The sequence below is a fragment of the Boleophthalmus pectinirostris genome, unplaced genomic scaffold (genome assembly GCF_026225935.1).
Source record: "Boleophthalmus pectinirostris isolate CB_2022bp ecotype Guang Dong unplaced genomic scaffold, ASM2622593v1 HiC_scaffold_22, whole genome shotgun sequence".
Classification (NCBI taxonomy): Eukaryota; Metazoa; Chordata; class Actinopteri; order Gobiiformes; family Gobiidae; genus Boleophthalmus; species Boleophthalmus pectinirostris.
In genome coordinates, this window is record NW_026571190.1 from 9,073,991 (window position 1) to 9,099,737 (window position 25,747).

General features: G+C 36.3%; 1 protein-coding gene across 1 annotated transcript; it reads left to right on the top strand.

Annotated features, from left to right (window-relative positions):
* Positions 1-133: 133 nt before the first annotated feature.
* On the top strand, positions 134-24,674 carry ern2 (endoplasmic reticulum to nucleus signaling 2). The gene is given in 24 exon segments (XM_055158025.1): positions 134-143; positions 328-361; positions 457-529; positions 938-1,010; positions 3,359-3,481; positions 5,696-5,797; positions 8,939-8,998; positions 9,914-10,130; positions 11,163-11,241; positions 11,819-11,969; positions 12,504-12,643; positions 13,295-13,483; positions 15,353-15,494; positions 15,849-16,013; positions 17,019-17,109; positions 17,649-17,838; positions 19,138-19,164; positions 19,166-19,235; positions 19,370-19,569; positions 20,328-20,475; positions 20,827-20,954; positions 21,803-21,926; positions 22,027-22,094; positions 23,295-24,674. Coding segments are annotated over 24 exon segments (2,784 nt in total). The 3' UTR covers positions 23,475-24,674.
* The last annotated feature ends 1,073 nt before the right edge of the window (positions 24,675-25,747 follow it).

Genomic DNA, 25,747 nt, shown 5'->3' on the forward strand with positions numbered 1-25,747 from the left:
GAAACAAACAGGAGGAGGCCCTTGTGCAGGTCAAATAAAAGTTTGTGGAGTTGCAAGTCCATTCACATTAAGGACACTTAGTTTTCTATGATTTTCAGAGCAATAATAACTAATTGTATAAAAACACGCTTTCATGCAACAAAGTTACAGACTATATAACTTGCAAGTAACCAAAAAGGTTTTTATGCACTAATTCTAAAAATCTAGTCCTGTAGTTCAGATCTCTGCAAACAAAATGCACATTTTTACATCATGCAGCTAAAACATTCAAGCATTCATTCATTCGTGGTACTCATAATCACAGAATATCTCCTGTTGATTTTTCAGACCCTGTCATCCAGGTGCCAGTCTACTTGACAGAGTAAGTAACACGCGTGCACACACACACACAGACACACACACACACAAATGAATGAATATGTTAGTTAATAAATTCTTTCTTTCTTATTTGTTTAGGTCTGGTTTTCTCCCAGATCCAAACGATGGCAGTTTATACATCCTGGGAGGAAAACACAAAGAAGGGCTGGTTGTGAGTATAAGGTCCTCCTGTAATGCTGGGGTTCAGATGACATCACAGCATTCTCAAGGCCTATACCATTTAATACAGAGGAATATAAAGTGAATATACTTAAAATGGAGACCTTTGTTCTAATATAGTGAGTTCTGGGGTCTAGCCACTAATAGAAATGATCAGGTTCAGCAATTGTGAATTGACCTTGTAGATATTATTTATAACATCATCACATTGTAAGACCATCAATATTTAGCATTTTGGCTTTGAATTCCACAGTGGTGAGAAGAAAAACAAAACAAAACACTGCTTTCGAAAACACAAATCAAGATATAAGTTTTGCATAATATTGGACATTCAATTTCAATATTTTTTAAATACAAGTTTATTTTTTTTGTTTATTATTTCTTTTCCTTGTGATTTCAGAAACTCCCCTTCACCATTCCAGAGCTGGTGCAGTCGGCTCCTTGCAGAAGTTCGGATGGAATTTTATATACAGGTAAATATAGTGTGTTTTGAATCATTTAAAACAAGCATTTGATAACCATTTTTATTCATATAGCCAAGCACTGAGCCAATACTTTATGTTCCCTCTTCAGCACGGCCATTCCATCTAAATGAATGCTTCCTAAAACATTAAAAGGTCCGCACTTGTCCCTTCTCCTCTTTCACTACATGACCTAGTCTGACTCCAGCCAAAATACTGCCCACTCTTAATAGGCTATGGTAGTACTAAGTATGGTAATTTGATTTTTACTACACACCCCTCTTAAATTCATAGCTTTTTAAAACAACTGTATGTAAGATTTTGATTGTAAATTCCATAGATATTCACAGACTGTAATTCTCTATCTCTGCGTGTTGCTAAATCTTGATCACTTGGATAGCTGATGCTGCTCGGAGTTATGTTAAATTAAATGATAAAAAAAATGCTATCTCAGTGAAGAAATTCTGGAGGTTCTGAGCTGTCACATGTGACAGGCCGCTCCGTACAATATACTGAGAATGAGGAAAACTGTGTCCTTTATCTGCAGGTTAAGTACCTTAAAAGAACAAGGAAAATGATAACACAATACTACAGTGACTGAATGCAGTAAGCACACAATACACATTTTGATTATAGCTTTTTTTATGGTAAGTGTTGTTAGCATGCTGACTCCACAACCACTTCATGTATGTGTGTGCTGGTCTGTTGCATCATCATCATCATCATCATCATCACTAAGACAGCTTGTACTAGAGCACAGCGCTAAACAAAACAGGAAAACATTGTCTAGACTGTAATTTTGTACTATTGGAACTGTCCTCCTAAGTTATGATTAAAACTGAAGTTTACTTTAAGCTTGTGATTCCACAAAATTAATCAAATAGACTTAAACTAACAAACAAACTTTATTGATTCACAAGAAAAAATATTTAGACACAGTAGCTCACACATCACAATATAATATAACAACCAAAACAAAAATATCAATCAATCATAAATCAAATCATAAATTCAGCAAAAATATCAAGAGACTGGTGTCAAATAAGGCATAATTATATAATATAAAATATATAATATATAATATGAAATATAAAAATAAAATATAGAAATATAGTAATACAAATATATTTCATCTAACTACAGGAAGTCCTAAGGAGAAACAATGCAAAGATGAAATAATGTTTGACAGGACATAGGGTTATTACATAAGTGTAAGTTGTTGTACTGTTGTATAGAGTATGGTCTGAATGTAGTCCTGTATCTCTCACTGTTGGAGCAGAGGTGTAGGAGCCTGTTGGAAAATGTGCTCCTCTGTCTTAACAGGGTCAGGGTTAAACTTTAAAAGATCCATGACAATATTCCACAGTATGGCATTAAACAAATCAATCTCATTGGAGATAAGTAGATCACTGGGTCAAATTACAGGTCAGATTTGCAGAGAAATGAGCCTGTTCAAAATATTGCAGTCAAGCCAATAACATCTCCATTGCCATACCCACACACACATACCTGAAAATTTGCTTAGTGCATCTTTAAGCCACTAAATTAATGACAAATGTGTAGAGCTATTTCTTGACAAAAAATATGCTTACAATATGGACTTTGTGTTTGGTTATTTCTTTCAAACATACTGAATATTAGCTCCTATCCTCTAATTTGTAATTAGGAACATCTTTAAGGGGAGTCACTATTTATTTATTTTTTGGTCAGTTTGGTCTCTTAGTATATAAACTTTCATATGAAATCGTACAGAAGGATTTGTTGATATCATATACTGAATATTGAATTCAAAACCTGATTTATTAAAGTTTTAACACCAAAATGAGATAAAAATGCAGGCCAATTTTCAATAACGTTTAGTTTTCTCAAATGCTAAATAAGATATTCAAAATCTTCTCTGTATATTTTGTATATAATATGACAACAATTTGAGGCAAAAAAAAAATGTAAATCTCTAAAGCTCTATCCATTTTTCTTCTTTTTTTCTCATATATCCCATATAAGGTTAATTTTGTTCATATTTATACACAAAACATCATGTTTATATTTGAAAACATTAGTTGTAATATTTTTTTTTCTTACACTTACATAAGTATACTACAGAAGAAGTTTTAAATGAATATATCTAAATTTAAGATTTTTTCCTATTTACCTGCAGTGTCTCAAATTAATTGGTATATAGTAAATCTTGCTACCCTGCTACTCCACGGTAACATCTGTAATAGACCTACTTAACTATTGGCTATTTTCTTCATTTTCAGACACTGGGTTCCTCCCACTGTCTGAAAATTAAGAAAGTAACTCACACATTTGACATTGTACATTGTTTGTGACTATAATGTGTTACTTTGTATGTGTAGGTAAAAAGCTGGACATGTGGTTTGTGGTAGACCCAGAGACTGGTGAAAAGCAAACCAGTCTAACCACCGGCTCCTCAGAGTCCATCTGCCCCAACTCCCCTCTACTCTACATAGGCCGCACAGGTACAGTCAACCTACTTACAACGCCATTTCAACAAATCATACAAACAAAAAATCTGAAAACTAAATCAAGTAGTACACTCAGAATGTCCCACAATGCACCTTAAAAAGCAGGGTCCAACAGTTGCCACTAAATTGGACACTGTGGAGTAGATTGGGGAAAACAACAAAGAACAACGGAAGGTCTGGACACAACACAACTGAATGAGAGCAGGTAGAAGCACTTCTTCTATGGCTAATTATTGGCTCGATCTGCTATTTATTTGTTGCAGCTCAGGCCTTTTAATTACACCATCTATTTAAAAATTGTTTTTTCCTGCTTCATGTCAGTGGCATAAAGTATTTTCAATATTATCTTTGTCACAGTATTTCTCTGTAGCGATATATCGTGCTTCAAAATGTGTTATTGTGACAGACCTAATTATATCTGCTGCCGTTGTCTAACAAGTAAGTACAATTATAAACTTCACCAAAATAAAAATAAAAACTAGAAAAAACTACTCTAGTGAAATGACTATTCTAATGTGTCAGATGCACTTTAAGGTCATAAGCCATTACATTTCTCTTAGTGCAGTGAACCCTGTTTCTTATATGCAGTTTATATACTCCAGAGTAAATATTCACATAAAACCCGAGCTTGTGTTTATTACAAGGATCAGGCTGTAGACTTCCACCCAGAGGACCAGGACACACCTCCACCCACATGGCCTTCACCGTTTTTCATTAGTTTACTTTATAAATGTCTTAATGACACTTTCTATCACATGTTGCCTTAGTTCATTGTCTATTAAAAGTCATTAAAGGTGATAAAGCTCATTCCAAATTGTTAGAGATAAGCGCTTTAAAAACATTTAAAAGCCCATGTTATGTTTTTTTCTGATCTATGTCGTGTCCTCAAAAAATAAAATAAAAAAAACATACCTGGAGTTGTGTTTTGGTTCATTTACACACAAATCCTGCATATTTTAAAATGTTTTCTTCTCTCAAACAGAAAACACTCCAACTTGTGATGTCATGTGGTAATACAGGAAGTACTGTGCTCTGTTTTTAAACTCCTTACACCTTCACTAGAATCATTTGGATAATTTCAGCTCTGGAATTTGCAATTTCTCCTAAAGGTAAAAAGTAGCTATTAACTTGAAAACTACCACTACATGACATCATAAGGTGGAACAGAGCATTTTGAGCTGTGGCGACGTTGACAGACTAATAATGTGAGATTCTTCTAACATATGTGAATAAAACAAAACACAACTCCAGGTTTCTTTTTGATGAGATAACATAGCTTAAAGCTCACAGGCGTCAATTTTGCTTAATATGGGCCCTTTAATCTAGCCGGATTTATCAACCGGTTTCACTTTGTGGAAACCGTCTGACCTCGCAGCAGTAGGATTCATTCGCTCATAGGAGGAAGGGCAATAACATCTTTCCCCTTGATAAAATTCACCAAACATTCTCTTTGTTCTGGCTTTAAATCCTTGATCTTGGGAATCGTTGCCAAGACAGAATATATGGCTCTTCGCTGACTGGCTGGTGCCCGAACTCGCACTTCCAGGGTTCTTGTAAACCGTCTAGTGTATTCCGATTCCTGACGTAGTCGTTGGAGAGAAATTAAATTGAGCAGAGGCACTAGGTGGAGCCAGCCTGGCTATCTTTAATCACCAATAGATTTTATTTCTAGTTTCAAAAGAACTGGCTTTGCGTTGTCTCTGCTCTACTCTGCTCATGTAGATTAATCAGCAGTTTAAAACATGTTACAAGCAAAAAACAGATACTTAACTGTGAACATAGGCCTAGATATACAAGCCTTAAATAGCACAGGCATATTAGGCATAGTTTGTCTATGAATGTTGATGTAGGCCCTGTGTCTGGTTAAGATTACTGTAATCTGTAATGGATAAATGAAAGTAGCAATTACATGGATCACAGATTAGGAATAACAAGTGCACATCTGATTCTTTCACCTCAGATTTTTAACAATTAAGGACAAGAGCTCAGTCTGTTTCCAGTCTTTCTGCAGCTATTTTGTATCATTATGCTGAAACCAGCGGTCAGGAAGCAGTCGATTTTGGTGGTCTTTTGGCATGGCTTCATTTGGTTTACCTTTAGGAACCTCTGGGTGGAGGTGAATCATGTGATGGTCCTCTAGATGGGTGTCTGTGGGCTGGGTCATCTTAAGATAACTCTCTTTTATTGTACACATTTGTGTCTTTACAGAGTATATGGTGACCATGTTTGACACCAAGACCCAGGAGCTGCGGTGGAACGCTACCTACAACGACTACTCTGCCCCTGCCTATGACGAGAAACAGGACTACAGTACGTATACGCCCTACAACGCACAAGAAAATCAGAAATAAAATAATACATTCTTAAATGCTTGAATCAAGTAGCTCAAGTAAGAATTAAAAGTATTGTAAGAGTAACTGTTGGGACGTAACATCTTATTTACACATTGAAGTTGATGTAATTGGAAGGACAAAACATTAAATTATGCACAGTCTGGTATTTTCTAAAAGTAAAAAAAAAAAATTATCTGAATGAGTGGTGCAAGAAACACAAGAAACATATTTGTATGAATACTGTTAGACTATATAATATATTAATTAAATCTCGCATGTTTGGGGTTAAATAATGGGGCAATTTTCTGAAGGATTTCCCTCTTCTTTATTTATAATGACAGATTATTACACATTAGACAGTTATTGTTTCATGTGGATAGGCCCGGAATTAGAGATATTAACCATAAGCCAGGTCAACAAATCTTCAAATCTGCATTTAAACAGCAAATTCCACCACAGAATTCTGACATGTCCTCCAGCACAATTTAAAGGGCCCATATTAGGATCTCTGATATAATTTGTTTCCAGTGGTGGAAAAAGTACTCAGTTTTGTTACTTAAGTAAAAGTACAGATATCGGAGAAAAAAAATACTCAAGTAAAAAAAAATATCACATGAAAAAATCTACTTAAGTAAAAGTATTAAAGTACCTGTTTAAAGAGTACCTGTACTTCAAGAGTAAAAAGTAAAAGTATTTCATGCAGATTTTGAGATCTAATAAATCTTGAAATGTACTGGTTTTAATGAAGATTTCTGCTTAATTTTGTTTCAACAGAAACAACTTAACCAATATTTTTTTCCTAGCTGTTTTTATTTGTAAATTTTTGTTTGCTCAAACTACGGACATGTTAAAAATAAATCCTGACCCTTTTCAGCAGGTCCCAAACTATCATAAAAATACTTTGACTTTTCAATTCTCTTCAAAACTGTAATGGAGTAGACAGTACAGATACCTGCTCTCAAATGTAAGTGAAAGTAAAAAGTAGCCATTTCAAAATCTACTTAAGTAAAGTACAGATAACTACAATTATGACTGAAGTACAATATTTTACTACTTTGTTACATTCCACCAGTGGTTGTTTCCTCATCACAAACATACCTGGAGTTATGTTTTGTCTCTTTCAAACATTTTTACATGCAAGTCCTGCATATTTAGGCTGAGTTCTTCTCTCAAACAGGAAAAAAATAAGAATAAAATAAGATAGAAAAAAAATGAGATAATTCTGACAATATCAATGCTCATACAAGGCCATCTTTACTACAAGGTTGAAGTTGTGTTTCTTTGTGGATGTGACTCAGACAGAAGAGGAAATGCGACACAAGATAGGGGAAGATACCTGTGTTACATGTTATTAACCTTAAAGGTCTACAATCAAACTTATGGCTATTATGTTTATGAATACTGGATTTGCACTGAACATGGCATTAGCTTTCTCTCTCTCATACCATTAGTTTAAGGTACCTTGTGCAGTTGGCAAGTTTATTTCTATATCATAATTAGTACACAACGTAATTCAAAGTGCTTTACAGAATAAGAAAAACATTAAAATCACAATACAAACAAATCAAAACATAAATAATCATCATAAAATTAAGAATAAAAGAGAGAGTGCGGAATAAAAACCTTTCTATCATATGCACAGGTAAACAGGACTGTTTACAGCTTAGATTTAAACATACTTAAGACCCACAGTGCTATATTTACTGCTCTAACAAACTCTAGTCATGTGACATTCACCTTGGTAATGATGAAGGAATTACACTGCAACAAACAATTGTTATTAGTGCTTTTAAAGGATCTGTATTCTTACAGGTTAATAAAAAGGTGCTGCTATCACATTAAACCTGGGTTATCAGGGCCTTAACCTGGAGTTTTTTCCTTTATTATTATTATTAGTAGTAGTAGTAGTAGTAGTATAAGTAATAGTATTTATGTATTTATTTTAGGCAAATAAAGATTTACATTCTTATGCAATGTAACATATAACATAAGTGAAATCATAATAGAAATGAAAATAAACACAACAAAAAATTTGCCCAAAAAGGAGTGTGAAGAAGAAAATGTATTTAATCCCACCCCTACTCTTCTAATCTAACACAGTGATCTTATTCTCAGAATATGGCCAACATGTACTGGAGCATCAGTGATACTCATTCATGTTTGTCTGCAGATGCTGGAGCTAAGGTAGTGAGCATTCATTCATTCGATCAGAGGCATTTTAGGTTTAAATCAACTGGATTTCAGCAATGGAAATGGCAACCCAAAATGACTCATGTGAGGCTCATTCTGGTTTTGGATTGGGCCATGTTATTGAACCAAAACACCAAATTATAACAAATAAATAGGGCATCATGTCTAATGTTTTTGTAATCAAGAATAGATTAACAACACCATTATCAGTAAAAGCTATGTTCTGTATCCGGGCACACAGTGAGGTCATGTTTATAGAATTTAAAATCAAAATATTGCATACAATTTCTTTAACCTTTAACTATCTTTATTATAATTTTTTTATGATGAATTATGGACTTCACTACAACATTTCAACTCAACTGTCTGTACAGCACTTACATTGTTGCTGGTTTCTGGTTTTTACTTAGTACAGTGTACTTTGTGTATACAACATTTTACATTTAACTAACTATTGATATCCATCCATCCATTTTCTTCTGCTTTCTGCTTTCTGGGCCAGGTCACGGATAACTATTAATATATATTTCTATATTTCTTCTGAAGTTTGAATTCCACACACGCTTAATGACAGAGGATTGGCTGTAGACCTCTCCAATAGAAAGACCCAACTTAATCTTGATCAGTTTGATTTATTGCACAGCTCTAATCCAACAAAACATTGTAAGAATTAATATATGACTATGAAAGTGGTGTGTGTGTGAGTAATGGTGGTGGTCGGAGGAACCCATGGTGCAGATTGTCAGCCTCACTTCCGTCACGCTGGCCCAGGGCAGCTGTGGCTACAATAGTAGCTTACGACCACTGGGTGTAGAGTGAAGGAATAATGCTCTGTAAAGCGTCTTTGAGTGTCCAGAAAAGCACCATATAAAAACTGATGCATTATTATATCTTATTAACCATAACATCTGTGTATTTGTCTTTTCAGAAATGGCCCATCTTGTATCCAGCGGTGATGGACTTGTAGTGACAGTGGACAGAGAGACGGGTAAGGAGAACTCAGGCTGGACAATACCAGTATGCACTGTGTGTGAATTATGGGTAATTTTTTGTAGTAACTATAATCACCTTTAAGGTAAATACTTGCAACTCCTCCTACTATGAGTATGTGTAGAAGTACCTCTCAGTACCTTTCTATTCATATTATAGCATAAATAAAAAGTAAATATTGTTTGTCCTTTTCCAGTGTACCTTTAAGTAAAGTGCTGTCCAGATATTTCATGATTATGTCTTGGAAATCAGAGATGGGTTCTAGCCAAAATTTTACTCAAGAGGAATCTTACTTCAGAATATTATCACTGAAGTAGAAGTTCACAGTTACTCAAGTAAGAGTAAAAAATATTTAGGAAAAGTACTACTTAAGTAAGAGTAACTGATTAAGTAATTTAAAGGACAAAAAAATCTTTGAATAGGATTGTAATGCACAAAATCTTTTAAAAGGATAGGACACACAATTTAGACTAAAATCAAACCAAATCATATCTGAAGGAATGCTGCAAGAAACACAAATGTTCAAATTATTTCATATTGTCAACATAAAGCTTTTGTCACTTGTAGACTTTCTCACAGTGGGAAGATTTTTACAACTTTTACTCAAGTAAGAGAACTGTTACTTCAATAAAATATTACTAAAGTAGGAGTAAAAGTATGTCGCTGTAAAAGTGCTGTAAAAGTACAATTTCTTTAAAAAGTTATGCAAATAAATGTAACGGAGTACTATGCACCTCTGTTGTAGTTATTTCCTGTTCTGCTTGATTGTCACTACTTAAACAAAATAAATACGCCTAGTACTATATAACTCTTACTTGAGTATTTATTGGGTGTATTTTAGCAGTAATATTCTAGTAGTACTTGTACGGTTACATAGTATGTCAAGAATAAATACTGTGTTTTTCTCTGCCAGGTGACGTGCTGTGGAGTCAGAACTATGGCTCGCCTGTAGTGGGCGTGTACCTGTATTCCGGAGACTCTCTTAGACACGCCCCTCACCTGTCCCTCGCCATGGAAACTCTGCGCTTCCTCACCTTCTCCTCTGCGAGTGAGCGAGCCGACCCCTACTCCAGCCTCAAGTGGAGCTACCAGTTTGTGAAGGAGCAGGCCACTGCACAGACTCAGCTGGTGTAAGCAAGGATGCTACTTTGAGCTCTCTGTTTCCTCAATAAAAACATACCTAGAGGAGTGTTTTGTTTCATTTACACAGGTTTAACACAGTTCTTCTCTCAAATAGAAAACACTCTGTTCCACCTTGTGATGTCATGTGGTAATAGTACTTTTGTGTTTTTAAACTACACCTTCACTAGAATCATTTGGATGATTTGGAATTGCCAAACTCTACTGAACTAAACGTAAAAATAATCAGTTTACTTGAAAAATACAGCACACGGTGGAACAGAGCATTTTGAGCTGATGTAAATAGACTAATAATAAAGGAAAACATGTATGAATGAAACAAATACAACACCAGGTATGTTTTGAGGAGGTAACAACATTCTGAAATGGCTAAAAGCTCACGAAAGAGAGAGATTTTGCGTAATGTAGGATCTTACCATGTTATAACTGGAGTTATATTTTGCTTTATTCACGTTTGTTTTATTAATCCATTAATCCAAAGTCGTTTTCTCTCAAAAATGCTTCATTTCCATGTTGCCTGGATTGTTGCGTCACTCGTGAAAGTCCAGTGTAGTTCCTTTAGCATACATGTTTACATACATAATTCACTACTAACTGGAGACACATTAGTTACATGCTCACCTATGTTCAGTGTTCAGTTTTCAGGTTTGTGCTCTATATACAGTATAGTCGTGGTCCCTTTAAGACCTGTTGACGTTTGAGGCATGCTGTTCTGTTTACCATTATTAGCCATTTTGATGGAAGTTGTGAGTTCAGTTAATAAAGCGACACACGGCTTTCTGTGTCTGAAATGTGAGAAGTTTGTCGGCTCCTTTTTATTATCCATAACTTCCACACCAGGATATTTTTGTACTGGCAATGTACTGGAAACTGGCAAGCCATCTTCCATCCAATGAATTTTATTCTCCTTTATTACTATTTTATATTATTTAATAAACATTTGCTACATTTATAACTGTACATTTTAATGTACCAAAATATGTTTACACATTAACTGCAACTAAACCTTTGTTTATTTCCAGGCATACTCTTTACGTTGGAAAGATGGACTCTCACCTCTATGCCTCAACTTCTCTTGTCCATCATGGAGTTTCATTAGTGGTAAGTTCATATTTGTTACATAAATGTACAGCAACGGTGGGTAGAGTAGCTAAAAAATGTACTCAGGTAAGGGTAACGTTACTTCAAAGTACAAAGTTCAATAAATTGGACTAGTAAGAGTAAAAAATATATGGGGAAACTACAACTCAAGTAAGAGTAACAAAATCATATATGAAGGAGCAGTGCAAGAAACACAAATCTTCAGATCATTTCATATTGCCAGCATACAAGCTTTTGTCACTTGAAGACTCACAGTTGGAAGCATAATCACAACTTTTACACAAGTAAGATTACTGTTACTTCAGTAAAAATATTACTCAAGTATGATGTCTGAAATCTACTCGGAAAAGTACAATACTTTCAAAAAGTTAATAATAATAATACATTGGTTTTATATAGCCCTTTTCAGTGTAACTCAAAGGTGCTTCACAATAACACAAAACAATGACAGGACAGACAAAACAAGTAGAAATGTTGCTCAAGTAAATGGAACTGATTCCTACCCACCTCTGCATATAGTATAAAATTATATCTGCTGCAAATAAAAGTTTGATGTGTGTTTTGATTGTCTTTCCAGCCTCGTGGAGTGACCCTGGCGCGTATAGAAGGGCCTCTGACAGAAGAGGTCACAGTGAGAGAGAGGGGGGAGTGTGAGATCACCCCCTCCACAGATGTGCGCTACCCCCCCGGGAGCACCACCAACCTCAAGAACCAGTGGCTGCTCATAGGTACTCATCACACACTGACATCAGCTAGGAGCACTTTTGTAACACTTGTCTTTTAATGGTTCTATTTACCAGATTGTATCATTTGACTTTTGACGTTTATCTGTCTTTGGTAACCACACTTGTTGCTCTCTCTCAGCTCTCTCTGCACCTCACTTCAGGCTCATTATTTTGATCTTAAATGTTCATTTTAACTTGTATATTTAACTTATATAAAGCTGTAGATACTTGAGCTAAAAACAGCTACACGATACATTTGAATCAATTTTGTCTTTTTTGTTTTCAGGAAAAAAAAAACTATTCTCAGTCTCTTTACTCGTATCTGTTGAAATTGGGTATTGGCAGGTATAGAAATTGGTGTTAGATGTGAATCTTGTGGCCACTTTGACCTGCTTTAGACTGATATTAGAGTAGTATGACAGGTTTTGGGGCAAAGATGATTTGAAATTGGTTGTTATGCACACTCTGATTTCACTGGGTATGTAAATGTAGTGACTGATGCCCTTCACACAGTGCCTATCTCACACTTATATCCAGGTCACCACGAGCTGCCTCCTTTGGCTCACACCACTATGCTTAGGGACTTCCCTGGGGGTCTGCAGCGGTTTGGAGAGGCTGTGATCCCCCCTCAAAAGCCCTCCCCTGCCTCTCCCTCCTCCTACTATGACCAGCGCTATGTGAGTACTGCTACTGTAAAACTATTCACTATGGTAATCAGAAAAAGCAAGCCAAAGTGCTCTTTTCTTGTAACCACTACTTGTAGGCAAAAAACATGAGAAATGAATGTATACATTTCTTACATAATATTGAGAGATACTGCTCAAACTGATCACTGTCCCTTTTACTGTGCTCTTGAAAATAATGTGTCTATACAGTCCATACTCTGACCACTACCACTCACTTATTCACTCTCTCACTCTCTCACCACAATCACACAAAGACAAAGAGGACAAGTTCTTTGCGTAAGGACAAGGACAATCTGTCCACCTTGTAATGATATATATAGTTATGTATGATGTAAATGAAAGAAAATGCTCTCTGCTATGTATCGTAAACTAGAGTATTCCATATGCAGGGCCGTCAGCATGGTTAAGGTGACGCACAAGTCATAGATAAGATGTTTGATCACTAGATGAAGGCTGTACGTAATGGTCTGAATTTTTCTTTTTTCACAATGTTCTACTTTTGTAGTACAATTTACATTTAAACAATTTTCACAAATTCTGACAACATTACTTACGCTCCTACATATCTAAAACAATAAAAAATAAAACAACTCTTACAAACACTTTTGGCCTGTTCCTTTTGTTTTTCCTGTTGTTTTTCAGTTTGAGAGCTCAGCCGGTAGCTCCAGAGACCCCATCTCACAGAGGGGAGCGGGTCAGGCAGAGAGCCGAGAGAAGGCCCCACCTCGATTGACCGTGCTGCCTGTGTTCATGACTCAGGACCACCTCACCCTGGCAGTGCTCACCCTGCTGCTGGGAGGGTGGCTGGCCTTTGCCTTCTCCTACCCCCTTGTGAGTATCTCATGCTATAATATACTTACATTCACATTTTTATTTAGTTACTTATGTATTGCTCCCCACACTAAATCACTTCCCCTTCAGAGTGCTGTCATCACAACAAAAATCTGCATGCATTCCAACAGGTTTATGAAGTTGTAGTTTATTATTTTGTATCATGCTTTTATATATATTTAGAAAATTACCATGTGGGAGTATGAGCTATTTAGGCTCATGAGCAGAGCATTGGATAGGGCACTGCTAACCATATGGAGGGTTCATACTACAAAGATCACATCTAAAACCTCTTTAGGCATGTTTTTGTTATAATTAAATGCAGACAGTACACAGCTGACTTATTTTGACCTTAAGAATTGCTTATACAATATATCTGTACAGGGCAAGACAAATATTGCTCAAATACATGGAAAAAATTATATAGGACCTTTTTAATTATGTATATTTTTGTAGTAGTATTTTATTTTGTTGCTTTTTAATTTTAAAGTATTAAACAATACAATAGTATTTACTATATATAGTTAGTGATTTTCCATAGGTTATTTTCTGCTCATTAGTAACTTGTTTATAGGTCAGCATGAAATATTTTAGAAGCCTTGAAAGTGCATTCAACTTCAACACTGACTAAGTCAGTGAAATATTGATTACTTCTTATCAACTTTTGTGTCAGAAGGAAACAGGATGTACACACAGAGATGGTGCAAGAAATGTTCCAAATCAGATGAGCAGTTAACAGTGCACCCTCAGAAATCTGTTGTAAAAAGATCGGTCAGATTAGGTTTTGTGTCATTTAAAGAGACTGAAGAAGTATTTAGTATCTTGTGTAGCGGTGATATACCTATAGTCAGTCAAACTGACTAAATCACATGAAATCTGTTGAATTCAGAAGTTAAAGGCTAGTCTTTATAAGAATAAAGGTATAAGAGGTGGTGTCTTTTTTGCTATAATAATATTCTTTAGAAATATTACAATTCAAAGGTTATAGTCAACAGACACTGACTAAAGGGCATATTTGTTATTACATTCAACTGTTTGAGAGATTACATTATTCTTTTTTTTTTTATATAAATGTAATAATGATTAATTAATAAACACGATTTTGTCAAAACAAGCGAAATTATAAATATAACCAATACCTCCATAGGTCATTGTTTTCTCATCACAAGCATGCCTGAAGAGGTTTTAGACGTCATCCATGCTTGTTTGAGTATTTTAGTGATCTCCCCTGGGCCCTATTCAAACCCTCCTTACAAAACTGTACACAGCAACTTCACAAACCTGATGCAATGTCCAGTAGTTATTATAGTAGTATTAGTGTCATGCACACTGATTGTGTTGTAATAGTGCTCTGAAGGTGGAAGGGAGGTGAGGGAGGGCCAAAACTGAAAGTGAAACTTAAAAAAAGATGTTAATTGTTTTTTTTTAGCTAATGGGCTAATGTAGCATTTTCAAAACAATAAATCTTCACCCAAATCAGCACCCATAGAAGTAAAATTTCTTAAGTACATACTTAAAAAGGTACTTTAGGATTAAAATAAAAAGTATTTTGGACACATTTACTTTAATTTTTTCCAGTAAAAAAATGCACTGGAGTAGAAAGTACAGATACCTTGCTCTCAAGTATAGTAAAGTAAAAAGTATCCACTGTAAAATGTACACATTTTACATTTCTGTATTTTTTTAAGGACAGTATTTTCACTTTTGTTCTTTGTCACTTTCCACTGCTTAAACATGCATATAAATCGTTCTAACCTAGTTCAAAGTTATGTATATGGTTATAATATATAATATGTCCCCTTTTGAATGAGTGTGTGCACACATTTGAATTTGTCGGTATGGTAAATGTGTTGTGTATGGTTGTTCCAGCGTGCAGCGCTGCACTTAAAGACTCAGAGACAGTTGGAGCAGGCCTGGGAGTCCCGCCTCCAGAGGATCCAGAGCACCATCCACACGGTCCCTCTAGACTCATCCCACTCCAACGTCACCCAGGAGACCAGCCACTCCACGGGTACAGAACGCACTACTAACAACAGCCCTTATTTAGGACTGTCCTGTCATTCCCCAGTCTGAGTAATTCAGCAAATTAGAGCTCAGCCTTTCACTATTTTATCCACCAGAAGCTGTTAAAAAATGTTATCTGTCAGTTGAAGCCTTATTTCACCATTCGTTTGAGTTTGCAAGTTTTGCATAACGTTTTGGATAAAGATCTGAAAATACTATATTTGTTGTAACCAACATACCCGTTAAATATGAAATAATCCAGCCTATTACTGATGAAGTAACAACAATATAACTTGGTTAAAATTAATAATACATTCTTTGTGTAGTTATTTCACCTATTAATGTTTTTTGTTTTTTTCAGACTCTCCTGGGGTTTGTCCAGAGCCTGTCTCCAGCTCTCAAAGCCGTTGTAGCTCCACATCAGAGATGGACACAAACAACACCAACCACAGACCTACTGCCAACAATCACTCCAACCACAGTCACCACAGCAACCACTCAAACCACCTTAATAGTAATAATAATGGTTCGTATGACTTACCATAAGTAGGCTACATATTTGCACAATTTAACTTTAAATTCATGTCCTTTTCCAAAGGTATTTATTACACACTTTTTTTCTTCTGATATAATTTCAACCAAAAGTAAAAAATAGGCCCTGTTTTCACATATCTGCTTTGCTACAACCTGAATCAGTGTCAGTACAGTATAACTGGAAGACACTGTACCAGTCAATCTTCTCTTATCACTAATTACTTTTTTACTTTTTTCATTTCAGCTTTTTTTCCACAAACTGCCACTTAACTGATGCAAAACTATGATAAATATCGACCACAGGTACTATCCCGCCAAACCAAGTCAAAATTGGAAAAAAAAAAAAAAAAGAAAATCTTTTATATGCACTTTGATTGTGTAAAATCAATTAACCACCACACAAAATTATATTATTTTATTCAAATTTGATTGACTGAATGATTGTGTGATGAAAATGTTGTGTACCTGTTAGCACACACGTCAGGTTATATTATAGTTGCATTAAGTTAATTTTGATTTGCCTCATTCCGCTCTGAAAGACGACTTGTAAAATATATGAGTGGTTGGAGGAGAAGACTGAACATTCTGAAAGCTCTCAGACTACAATGTGAGTCTTTTCTCCACATGAGCAGGTGTAAAAAGTACATGGTAAACTATGTATTCACTGTGCACATGCTGTGCATCAGATGATATGGCTCCAAAATTGTTTTTGTTAATTGTTTGTCCTTATTTACACACTCAAAGTGGTATTAAGCGTGATTCGTGCATTTTTGAGTAATCGTCATTAATCTGATCATTTATTCCTGCAGCAAACACATTAGCTATGTCAGTTTATATTTACAGCCTATGGTTTGAATCCTGCTCTAGGCAGACTGCCATCAAAGAATGCTACGTTTATTGTGTATCAAAGTATACAGTTATATGTATAGTAAAAAATGCATTATTGTAACAATTTGCCTAGTTGTGAAAAGTGGCTAAAGCTGAAATGCTCCTACAGGGGGTGAAAATGAGGAGGTCCACGTGGGAAAGATTTCATTCAGATCATCAGATGTCCTGGGACATGGGACAGCAGGGACATTTGTCTTCAGGTGTGTACTCACAGACACTATTGGGCTCATGGGACATCACAACATTATAACTGTTCATAGTCTGTACAGTCTATGTTCACATGCACACCAAAATCTGATTATTATCTAATTTCTAGACATAGTCTGATGTGGATATTCAGAGGGACCATGATCAGAGAGAAATGAATCAATTCATCTGTTAATAATCAGATTTAGGAATGTGCATGATCTGAAGGACTGGTCACATTTCTAGCCACATGAAACTAGCATAAATGTCTTCTCTAATAGAAAAAATTAACTAGGGTCACATTTCTTTCACAGTAGAAATACCTCATCTTGTGAACTTCTATTTACTTGTAGTATATCAGCAAAGTAATGTAGATTTAGAAATTAAGAAAAGTAAACTAGAGATATTGACTGACTCAGTACTGTTTTTACAATAGTGGCCCATGGCTCTTTTGTTTACTTTCTCAAATCAGTTAAATCTATGGAGCTGTCTGCGTTAAACTAAAGGAGTGAGATAAGCACATGACCTGGTCCCCTGTGCTGTGTATTCTCAGGGGTCGGTTTGATGGGAGGCACGTGGCCGTGAAGAGGATCCTGCCTGAGTGTCTGGAGGTGGCAGAGAGAGAGGTGCAGCTGCTCAGGGAGTCAGACACACACCCAAACGTCATCCGATACTTCTGCACTGAGAGGGACCGCCTCTTCACCTACATCGCCATAGAGTTGTGCGCTGCCACACTGCAGCAGGTCAGGAGCTAGACTGCTACTAATTGTCTCCCATTCACAAATATTCATTTCACTAACATTTCACTTATTGTCTTTGAGATCTGAGCAGTTAACTCTTCTTGCACTTATTTTCAGTTAGCCCTATTAAACATTGTTAAAAGGTCCTATATTACGCAAAAATTGACTCTTGTGAGCTTTAAGCCATGTTATAATGCTTTTACCTCATCACAAAAAAATCCTGGAGTTGTGTTTTGTTTCATTAACATTTGAGTAATGCTTCATTATTAGTCTGTTTACATTTCCAAAACTCAAAATGTTCTGTTCCACCTTGTGAAGCAGTAGTTTTCAAGTTAGCAGCTACTTTTTACCTATTGTTTAGTAGAGGAAGGAAATTCCAGGTGTGAAATAATCCAAGTATTCTATTGAAGGTGCATGGAATGTAAAAACACAGTGGAGCACATGATACATGTTTTCAGTTTGAGAGAAGAACTCAGCCTAACTATGCAAGATTTGTGTGTTAAACGTGTGAATGAAACAAAATGATGAGGAAGCAATATAATAATAATAATATAGATTAGAGAATTACATAATATGGGTCTTTTAAAGAGCAGACTCAGTGATTTTATTAGTGGTGTCATCAAATTCTTGACAAGATTAAAGCAAACAAGTCAAAACCCTAGCACCTGAGGGACACATGAACTCAGCATTAGATCAAGTCAGATTAAAAATGCACTATCTAACTTTTCTGGTGGAGAAGCCACTACCTGCCTCTCTTCATTGGTTTGCATACTGTGCATGTTGCACTGTATGGCATTAAACTTCTCTATCTCCATGGAGCACAGATCAGTTTTGTGCTCACTGAAAGCTGCACATTTTTCAAGGTATTATGAGCGATAAAACACCTGTAATGGAAAATGGTTAATGCATACTTTGAAAAATTCTGGGCAAAGTACCACCACTACCAGGAAAGTTTCAATGCACTTTTAATACCTAGATATGCTTTTTTTTGGCTGTGTAGAAAGATTAATGAATGAGAGTGGGAATGTATTTTTACTGTTTACTACTTTATTTATCTATTTCTTGGTGGATCACAATTTAAAACTAGCACAAGCACAAGTTACATTCACCTTTTTTTTTTACTTGTGAACTGGGAACACATAGCCAAGTGACTTATTGATGCAACCCTTTTTTACTGTTATCCGAGTCTGTCACTTACATAAATTACAAGAGGTAATACAAATTTCTAGAAAGTATAACATGAATGATGTAAAAATGAAAAATTATGCCAAAATTAAATGTGATCCTTTCTTTTCTTTGCAGTATGTAGAAAAACCCATCAGCTTTTCCAGATCTAAGTCCCATCTGCTTACTGGAACAAACCATGTGTGGTCTGTCACACCTTCACTCCCTAAATATAGGTCTGAAATCACTTGAATTTTTGATTTTTAAACATTTTATTTCATTTTATTTTATTTTTAAGTTAAAATTTTTGTTTATATTTTAAAATTTTTGTTTTTTATTTGTACTCTTTTCTACCTTATGACTTGTGCAGTTCACCGGGATCTGAAGCCCAGAAACATCCTGCTCTCTGGCCCCAGCGCGGTGGGCCGGGTGCGGGCTCTCATCTCGGACTTTGGCCTCTGTAAGAAGATCCAAGATGGCCGCTGCAGCTTCTCCCTCCGCTCCGGGATACCAGGGACTGAAGGCTGGATCGCACCAGAGGTTCTAAGGGAAACGCCAGGGAATAAACCAGTGAGTTTGCTTGTGTTGACGATAGATATACAAGAGGGCAAAAAAGACAAAAGGGAAAATAAAGGGGTTCAGAGGTGTATATATATATATATATATATACACACACACACACATACACGTTTAATTTGTGTAACTAAATGATCATCAAATTTTAGCAACTTTTTATACTGTTTTTTAAGTTTGTTAAGTTTTTTTTATATTTGCATTAGATTTATATAACGCCTTTCAAGACACCCAGAGTATTTTACACTACATTATTAATTCATTCCGCATTCTGTGGAGCCCTGTTTTCAGGCTCCATAACTTCAGATCACACTGAAGAGAGTGCATCACTCTTGTGTCCTTTTAGGGAAGGTTTAATCCAAGCTCATATCTTCTTTTTTTCATTTTCACATGCAACTGCATGGAAAAGGCCCACCTCTTCTCTCATATCCGTGTATTTTTATTTGTGTTATAATACCCTTTTTGGGCAACTGTGTGGTGCCGCTGTTTTTCTTGCAAGTGTGAGACAAATAATCATTGCAAAATGTCTTATGTCTGAGGTCTACACATTTTGTGTCATGTCTTAATTATTTTAAAATCCACGAATGTGCCAAACTATACTGTATATTTTTCCACCAACTTGAGAGTTTAACTAGTTGTAACTGATTGTGTCGGGAAGAGCATTTGCCATAACACCTGCTTTATCTCTCTATGTATCTGATTTGCTGTAGCCTAAATACTAAAATGTAGCAACAAAACTTGCCTTGCACTTTCAGACAGCAGCAGTGGACGTGTTCTCGGCGGGCTGTGTCTTCTACTACCTGGTCAGTGGGGGGCAGCACCCATTTGGAGATGCTCTGCGGAGGCAGGTCAACATCCTGTCTGGAGAATATGCCCTCGTTCACTTCAAAGAGGAAATGAATCGTAAGAAGTTAAGAACACATATATTATATAACAAAATGAGTTGTGATATGCTGTTTAGTGTGTGTGTGTGTGTGTGTGTGGGGGGGGTCTCTGTGTGTGTGTATGTGTGTGTGTGTGTGTGTGTGTGTGTGCATACACACTCACATGATTGAGACCTCTCCTGTAGACAAAAATCTCTTCATTTAAAGGCATGAGCTGCAAAATAAATAGCACAAGTCCAACCCTCAAATCTTACCTTAGAACATAAAAAACAGCAAAACTATTGGAAAGATGGTAAAGTTTAGGATCAGTCTCTAGGAAATGAATGTAAGTCAATGTAGGAAAAGACTTATAACCTCAGCATGTGTGCAGAGGACGTGATCGCGCGGGACCTGATCGAGCAGATGATCAGCCCTGACCCAGAAGCACGGCCCTCCACAGCCTGTGTGCTCAAGCACCCGTTCTTCTGGACACCTGAGAAACAGTTGCTCTTCTTCCAGGTACTGGCATTTGTGTACTTCACTTGGTAGCAAGCTTGGTACTTCATTGGTGGAGTGTTTGTTCTCTGACACAAAGGTTTGTGGTTTGATTCCCGATATAAACATAATTGCTGGAGCAATAAGATCCACTGATCTACTGGTTGGCAGTTCAGTTCTAGGTGCCACAGATGAATGCTATTCTTGTGTCCTTGGACAAGACACTTAACCCACCTTCCACCAGTGTAGTTACTTTGAGAAAGTGATGTGTTAATAGGGTCAAGGTTGTAGCTTATTACAAGGAGTTCTTGTAATAAACTACAATCTTACAGTCCTATATTATGCTAAATTTAAAATTGGTTACGTTTTGTGATGACTTGATCTATTTTAAAGTCTATGCACTTTTGCCTCATTCTAATTATCTCAGTACCCAAATAATGTTTTTCTATTTATTGTTTGGAATACCAACGCAGGTCAAAAATTAAAACAAAAGTGGAACTGAAACCAGTTTTTGATTGCTTACAAATAGCTGCAAATATACTTAGACTGCACTAAAACTGGAGAAAAGGACTAGAAACAGTAGACAATGCTATTAACAACACCATGTATACAGTAGTTGTATATGGTGTATAACAGTAGCAAAATAAATTTGATTTAGTGTTAAAGTACAGTTGAAAGCTAATTGTATATTTTTAGTTAGTGTATTGTGTGGATTATCAATATTTCAGTACAAACACTAATGTTTGTTATTATAATGTAAATTAAACAACTTTTATGTTATATTTTGCAATACTACTGCATGTACTACAGAGCGTACTCTGTACTGTTTGATTTGATGAGTTGTTGATCTTTGAGTATGTGTATGTTGGTAGGATGTTAGTGACCGTATAGAGAAGGAGCCCTCCGACAGCCCCATAGTGGTTAGACTGGAGACTGCAAGCCGATCTGTGGTCCGGACCAACTGGAGGATGCACATCTCAGTGCCTCTGCAGACAGGTACGAGCCAGAGACTCCTGGGCTCAATCGGGACCTCCTTATTATAAAAATGAAGAGTTACCTGAACATTTTCATTGTGTTGCATTTGTGTTTTGCGCAGACCTGAGACGCTTCAGAACTTATAAAGGAAACTCAGTGAGAGACCTGCTCAGAGCCATGAGGAATAAGGTTAGTGCGCTCGTGACAGCTGTGTCTATTACAGTCAATCTCCGATTATTAGAACATCTTAAAAAAGTTCAGCATTTTTGTTACTCATTTCAAATTAAATCTGTATATTATATAGTCTATATATAGTAGCTTTCAAGCCTTTATTTCTTGAAATTGTGATGATCATGACTTACAGATAATGAAAACTCAAAATTCTGTTTCTCAGAAAATTTGAATATAAATATAAATGGATAAATAAAAAGGATATTTTAAACAGAAATGTTAGGCGTTTGAAAAGTATGTTAATTTCTATGCATTGCAAAACTGCAAAACTGCATAGGAGTTTCCTAAGCTAGTGCATACACATAGTAGCCAGGAGAGGCGTGCGCCATGCAAGCTCCCAAGCAAGGTCCCGAGTTGGCGTAGAGAAAAGCAAAGCACCACGCTTAGGATGAGTTTCATAAATCCCGCGGTTGGTGTAAGGAGCGCCTGAGCAAGGATTTGTGTATAAGTGAGCTTTATAAATGAGGCCCCACTTCTTTTTTTCCACAGTCCAGGTAAGACTGTTTTGACATCCTCTCATGATCCATACAGGCTTTGTCTGTGCATAGTGGCTCTTGATGCGCTGACTCTAGCCTCTTGAGTGGATTTTGGTTGACAATCCTCTCTCCCTTTTGCTGGTGCACCTTTTGTAATCACATTTTTTTCTTCTACTCAAGTTTCTCTGAATATGCTTGGATGCAGCACTCTGTTAACAACCAGCTTCTTCAGCAGTGACCTTTTGTCTTTCTTCTTGTGCATGGTGTCAATGAGTGTTTTCTGGACATTTGTCCAGTCAACAGCCTTCCCCATGATTGTGTAACCCACTGACCTAGACTGAGAGACCATTTAAAGGATCAGGATACCATTGAAAGGTTTTTCAATGAATTAGTTGATTAGGATGTGACACCAGGACTTTCCAGTGTTTAACTTTTTTACAATGTTCAAATTTTCTGAGACACAGAAATTTGGGTTTTGAATTTGACTTTCTGGAATGAGTTTCTTAAGCAATATATCACGCTTCAAAATGTTTTATAGTGACTATCCATACTCACTTATTTGTGTAATTTATGTACATTTGCACCATTTAGTATCAGGTAGTAGTCTGAAATATTCTGCTACTATGACACAAATTTAATTGTAGTAGAGCTTTTGATAAACTTGAATGGTATTTTCCCCCAGAAACACCATTACCACGAACTGCCGCAGGAGGTTCAGGAGACTCTCGGTGAGCTCCCAGAAGGCTTTGTGTCCTACTTCACCAGCCGCTTCCCACGCTTACTCATGCACACTCACACTGCCCTGGCCGTGTGCGCCCACGAGAGGCTCTTCCAGCCCTACTATTTGAGCCCTACCACCTGAACCCTATCCTCTGAGCCCTATGCCCTGTACCCTACTCCCTGTGCCTTATTACCCTTGCTCAGTGACCTGAACCCTACCTACTATGCACTACTACCCTACCCACTGCTACCCTGCACTGTGAACCCTACTTCCTGTACCCTATTCCCTGTCCCTGTACCCTACTCCCTGTACCCTAGCTCCTCTGAGAAAAAGACTGCAGAATTCTAATGCACACATGCACACGCACACACAGGTCCGCATAAATACAAGGGTCATTCATATGCAGTACAGTGTAAACCATTGCATTTATTATATTCACTGGATTATACACAATAGTCCACAATAGTGATAACGCAGTATGAGATACAGTACTTTAAATTTCATGTATTAATCTTGAGTTGACTATTTTTCCCAGTTACTTTCAGGTAACACTTAGTAGTACCAGTAGCAACTATACTATTCACAGCCTTAAGCTTAAGGTGTAAAACAAATAGCTTTCAGCATTGATGTATACATTATTGTTTCTGAAGTTTTGCATCAAAGTCTTACATATGGTTCTTTTCATAGTTATCTTTACTTTGACTTGACTTAGCAGACACCCCAAATCCAATTGCTGATATCAATATTGGGACTAAAAATCTTTGATTGGTGCATCCCTAAATATATAATTTCAGTAGAACTTAAAAGACTGAAGACTGCAACTTTGTTAAAAGCTGGTTCTATAACCTTGCACACCCACATTGTGAAATCTAAACTAGTCAAACTTAGATTCTTATTTGGAATTCATGTATTTTTAATCAAGTATTTTCAGTATCTATATGAAATCAAACTATATGAAATCAGATTTTCATATAGTTTGATATGCAATTACAATGTTTAATCAAGAGTTATTCCGTTATCACTAGTAGTCGTATGTTAGATTTACTGCAGTCAGAGGTGCCAGTTGTGTATTTGTGTGGACAAGTTTACTGAAGGTACTGAAGGTAGCTACACTGGCTCATATTACATACAAAATAAACTATTTACAACTATTTATTAAAAGTTCACATATTGATCATGAAGATTTTTGAGAATGATTGTAACATTTGACACAGTTATATTTTGTCAGTATATGATCCAGGACTGTGAGGCCTCGCTGCTCCTGGACTTGAATGAAGATCTGCTATATACTGTAATATACTTTTGTACTTTTGTAGAATGAGTGAAATAAAAAAAAAGACAATTATTTGACTGTTTTTCTATTATTATTTATTATTGTTTTTGTTATGATTGTACTATTAACAACACAGTTACAATAATGACATTAAAGGAAGGATATGTTGCATGCGCTCTAGCGGGTTATAACATGCAGGTTGCCAGTTCCTAAACTCACAAGTTTTTCTCATTCTCATTATATGGACCGGCCGCATGTGAAAATTGTCAATATCCAGAATTCAGTCACTGAGCTGTAGAAGATGCACTAGCACCAATTAATAATGTAGATACTGGGATTCAGGTAGTGGCCGTTCAGATGAGAGAGAGAGGCGTTTTAGGTGCAAAACTGTATTTCAACATTGAAACTGGCAACCCAAATCTACTTTCTGATTGGAAAATAAGATAAAAATCAATAATAAATTATCATATGTTATAATTATTACCAAGCTGTATGATTTTAGGATCTTTACCTTGTATCCGTATCAAAACATGCTTGTATTGTCTTGACCCAATACAAATATATTGTATAAGCAGCTCTTGAGGTCAAAATGTATCTGTTATGTAATGTCTGCATCTATTTATAAAGTGTTTTATTGCCAGAGAATCAGGAAGTGCTCAGTTAGCATGCTGTAGGATTAGGATTCATATGATAAGTGAAGAATAACTTTGAAACCCCACAAACTGAAGTTCTGTTGTTCACATTTTTAAGACAGTATCAAATCAGGTACTGTTCCTTTAAGATCATAGAACTAAATTTGCTACTTACACTGAATGTTCTTGTGTGTTTGTGGGGCTTGTGGGGGTGACCTTACGTCCATGGTACTTTCAGGCACACTCTGTCTCCGTTTTGGGAGCACTACAGCAAGCGGACATAGCTAAACAAACATGACCCCTTCCTCCCCTCTGACAAGTTTGAGTTTCTCTCGCTCAAGTGGTACAAGTGGGCCATCTGTGACAAACTCAAATTCAGTTCAAGTGAAATGCAGTTGGTCCTCTCTTCCCAGTAAGTATCACCCTGGCAAATAAAATGTCAATGCTGACTCAGTCTAGATTTCCAGGTAAGCTACATTTTCATATTATTACTTGGTTGGTGAGATAGT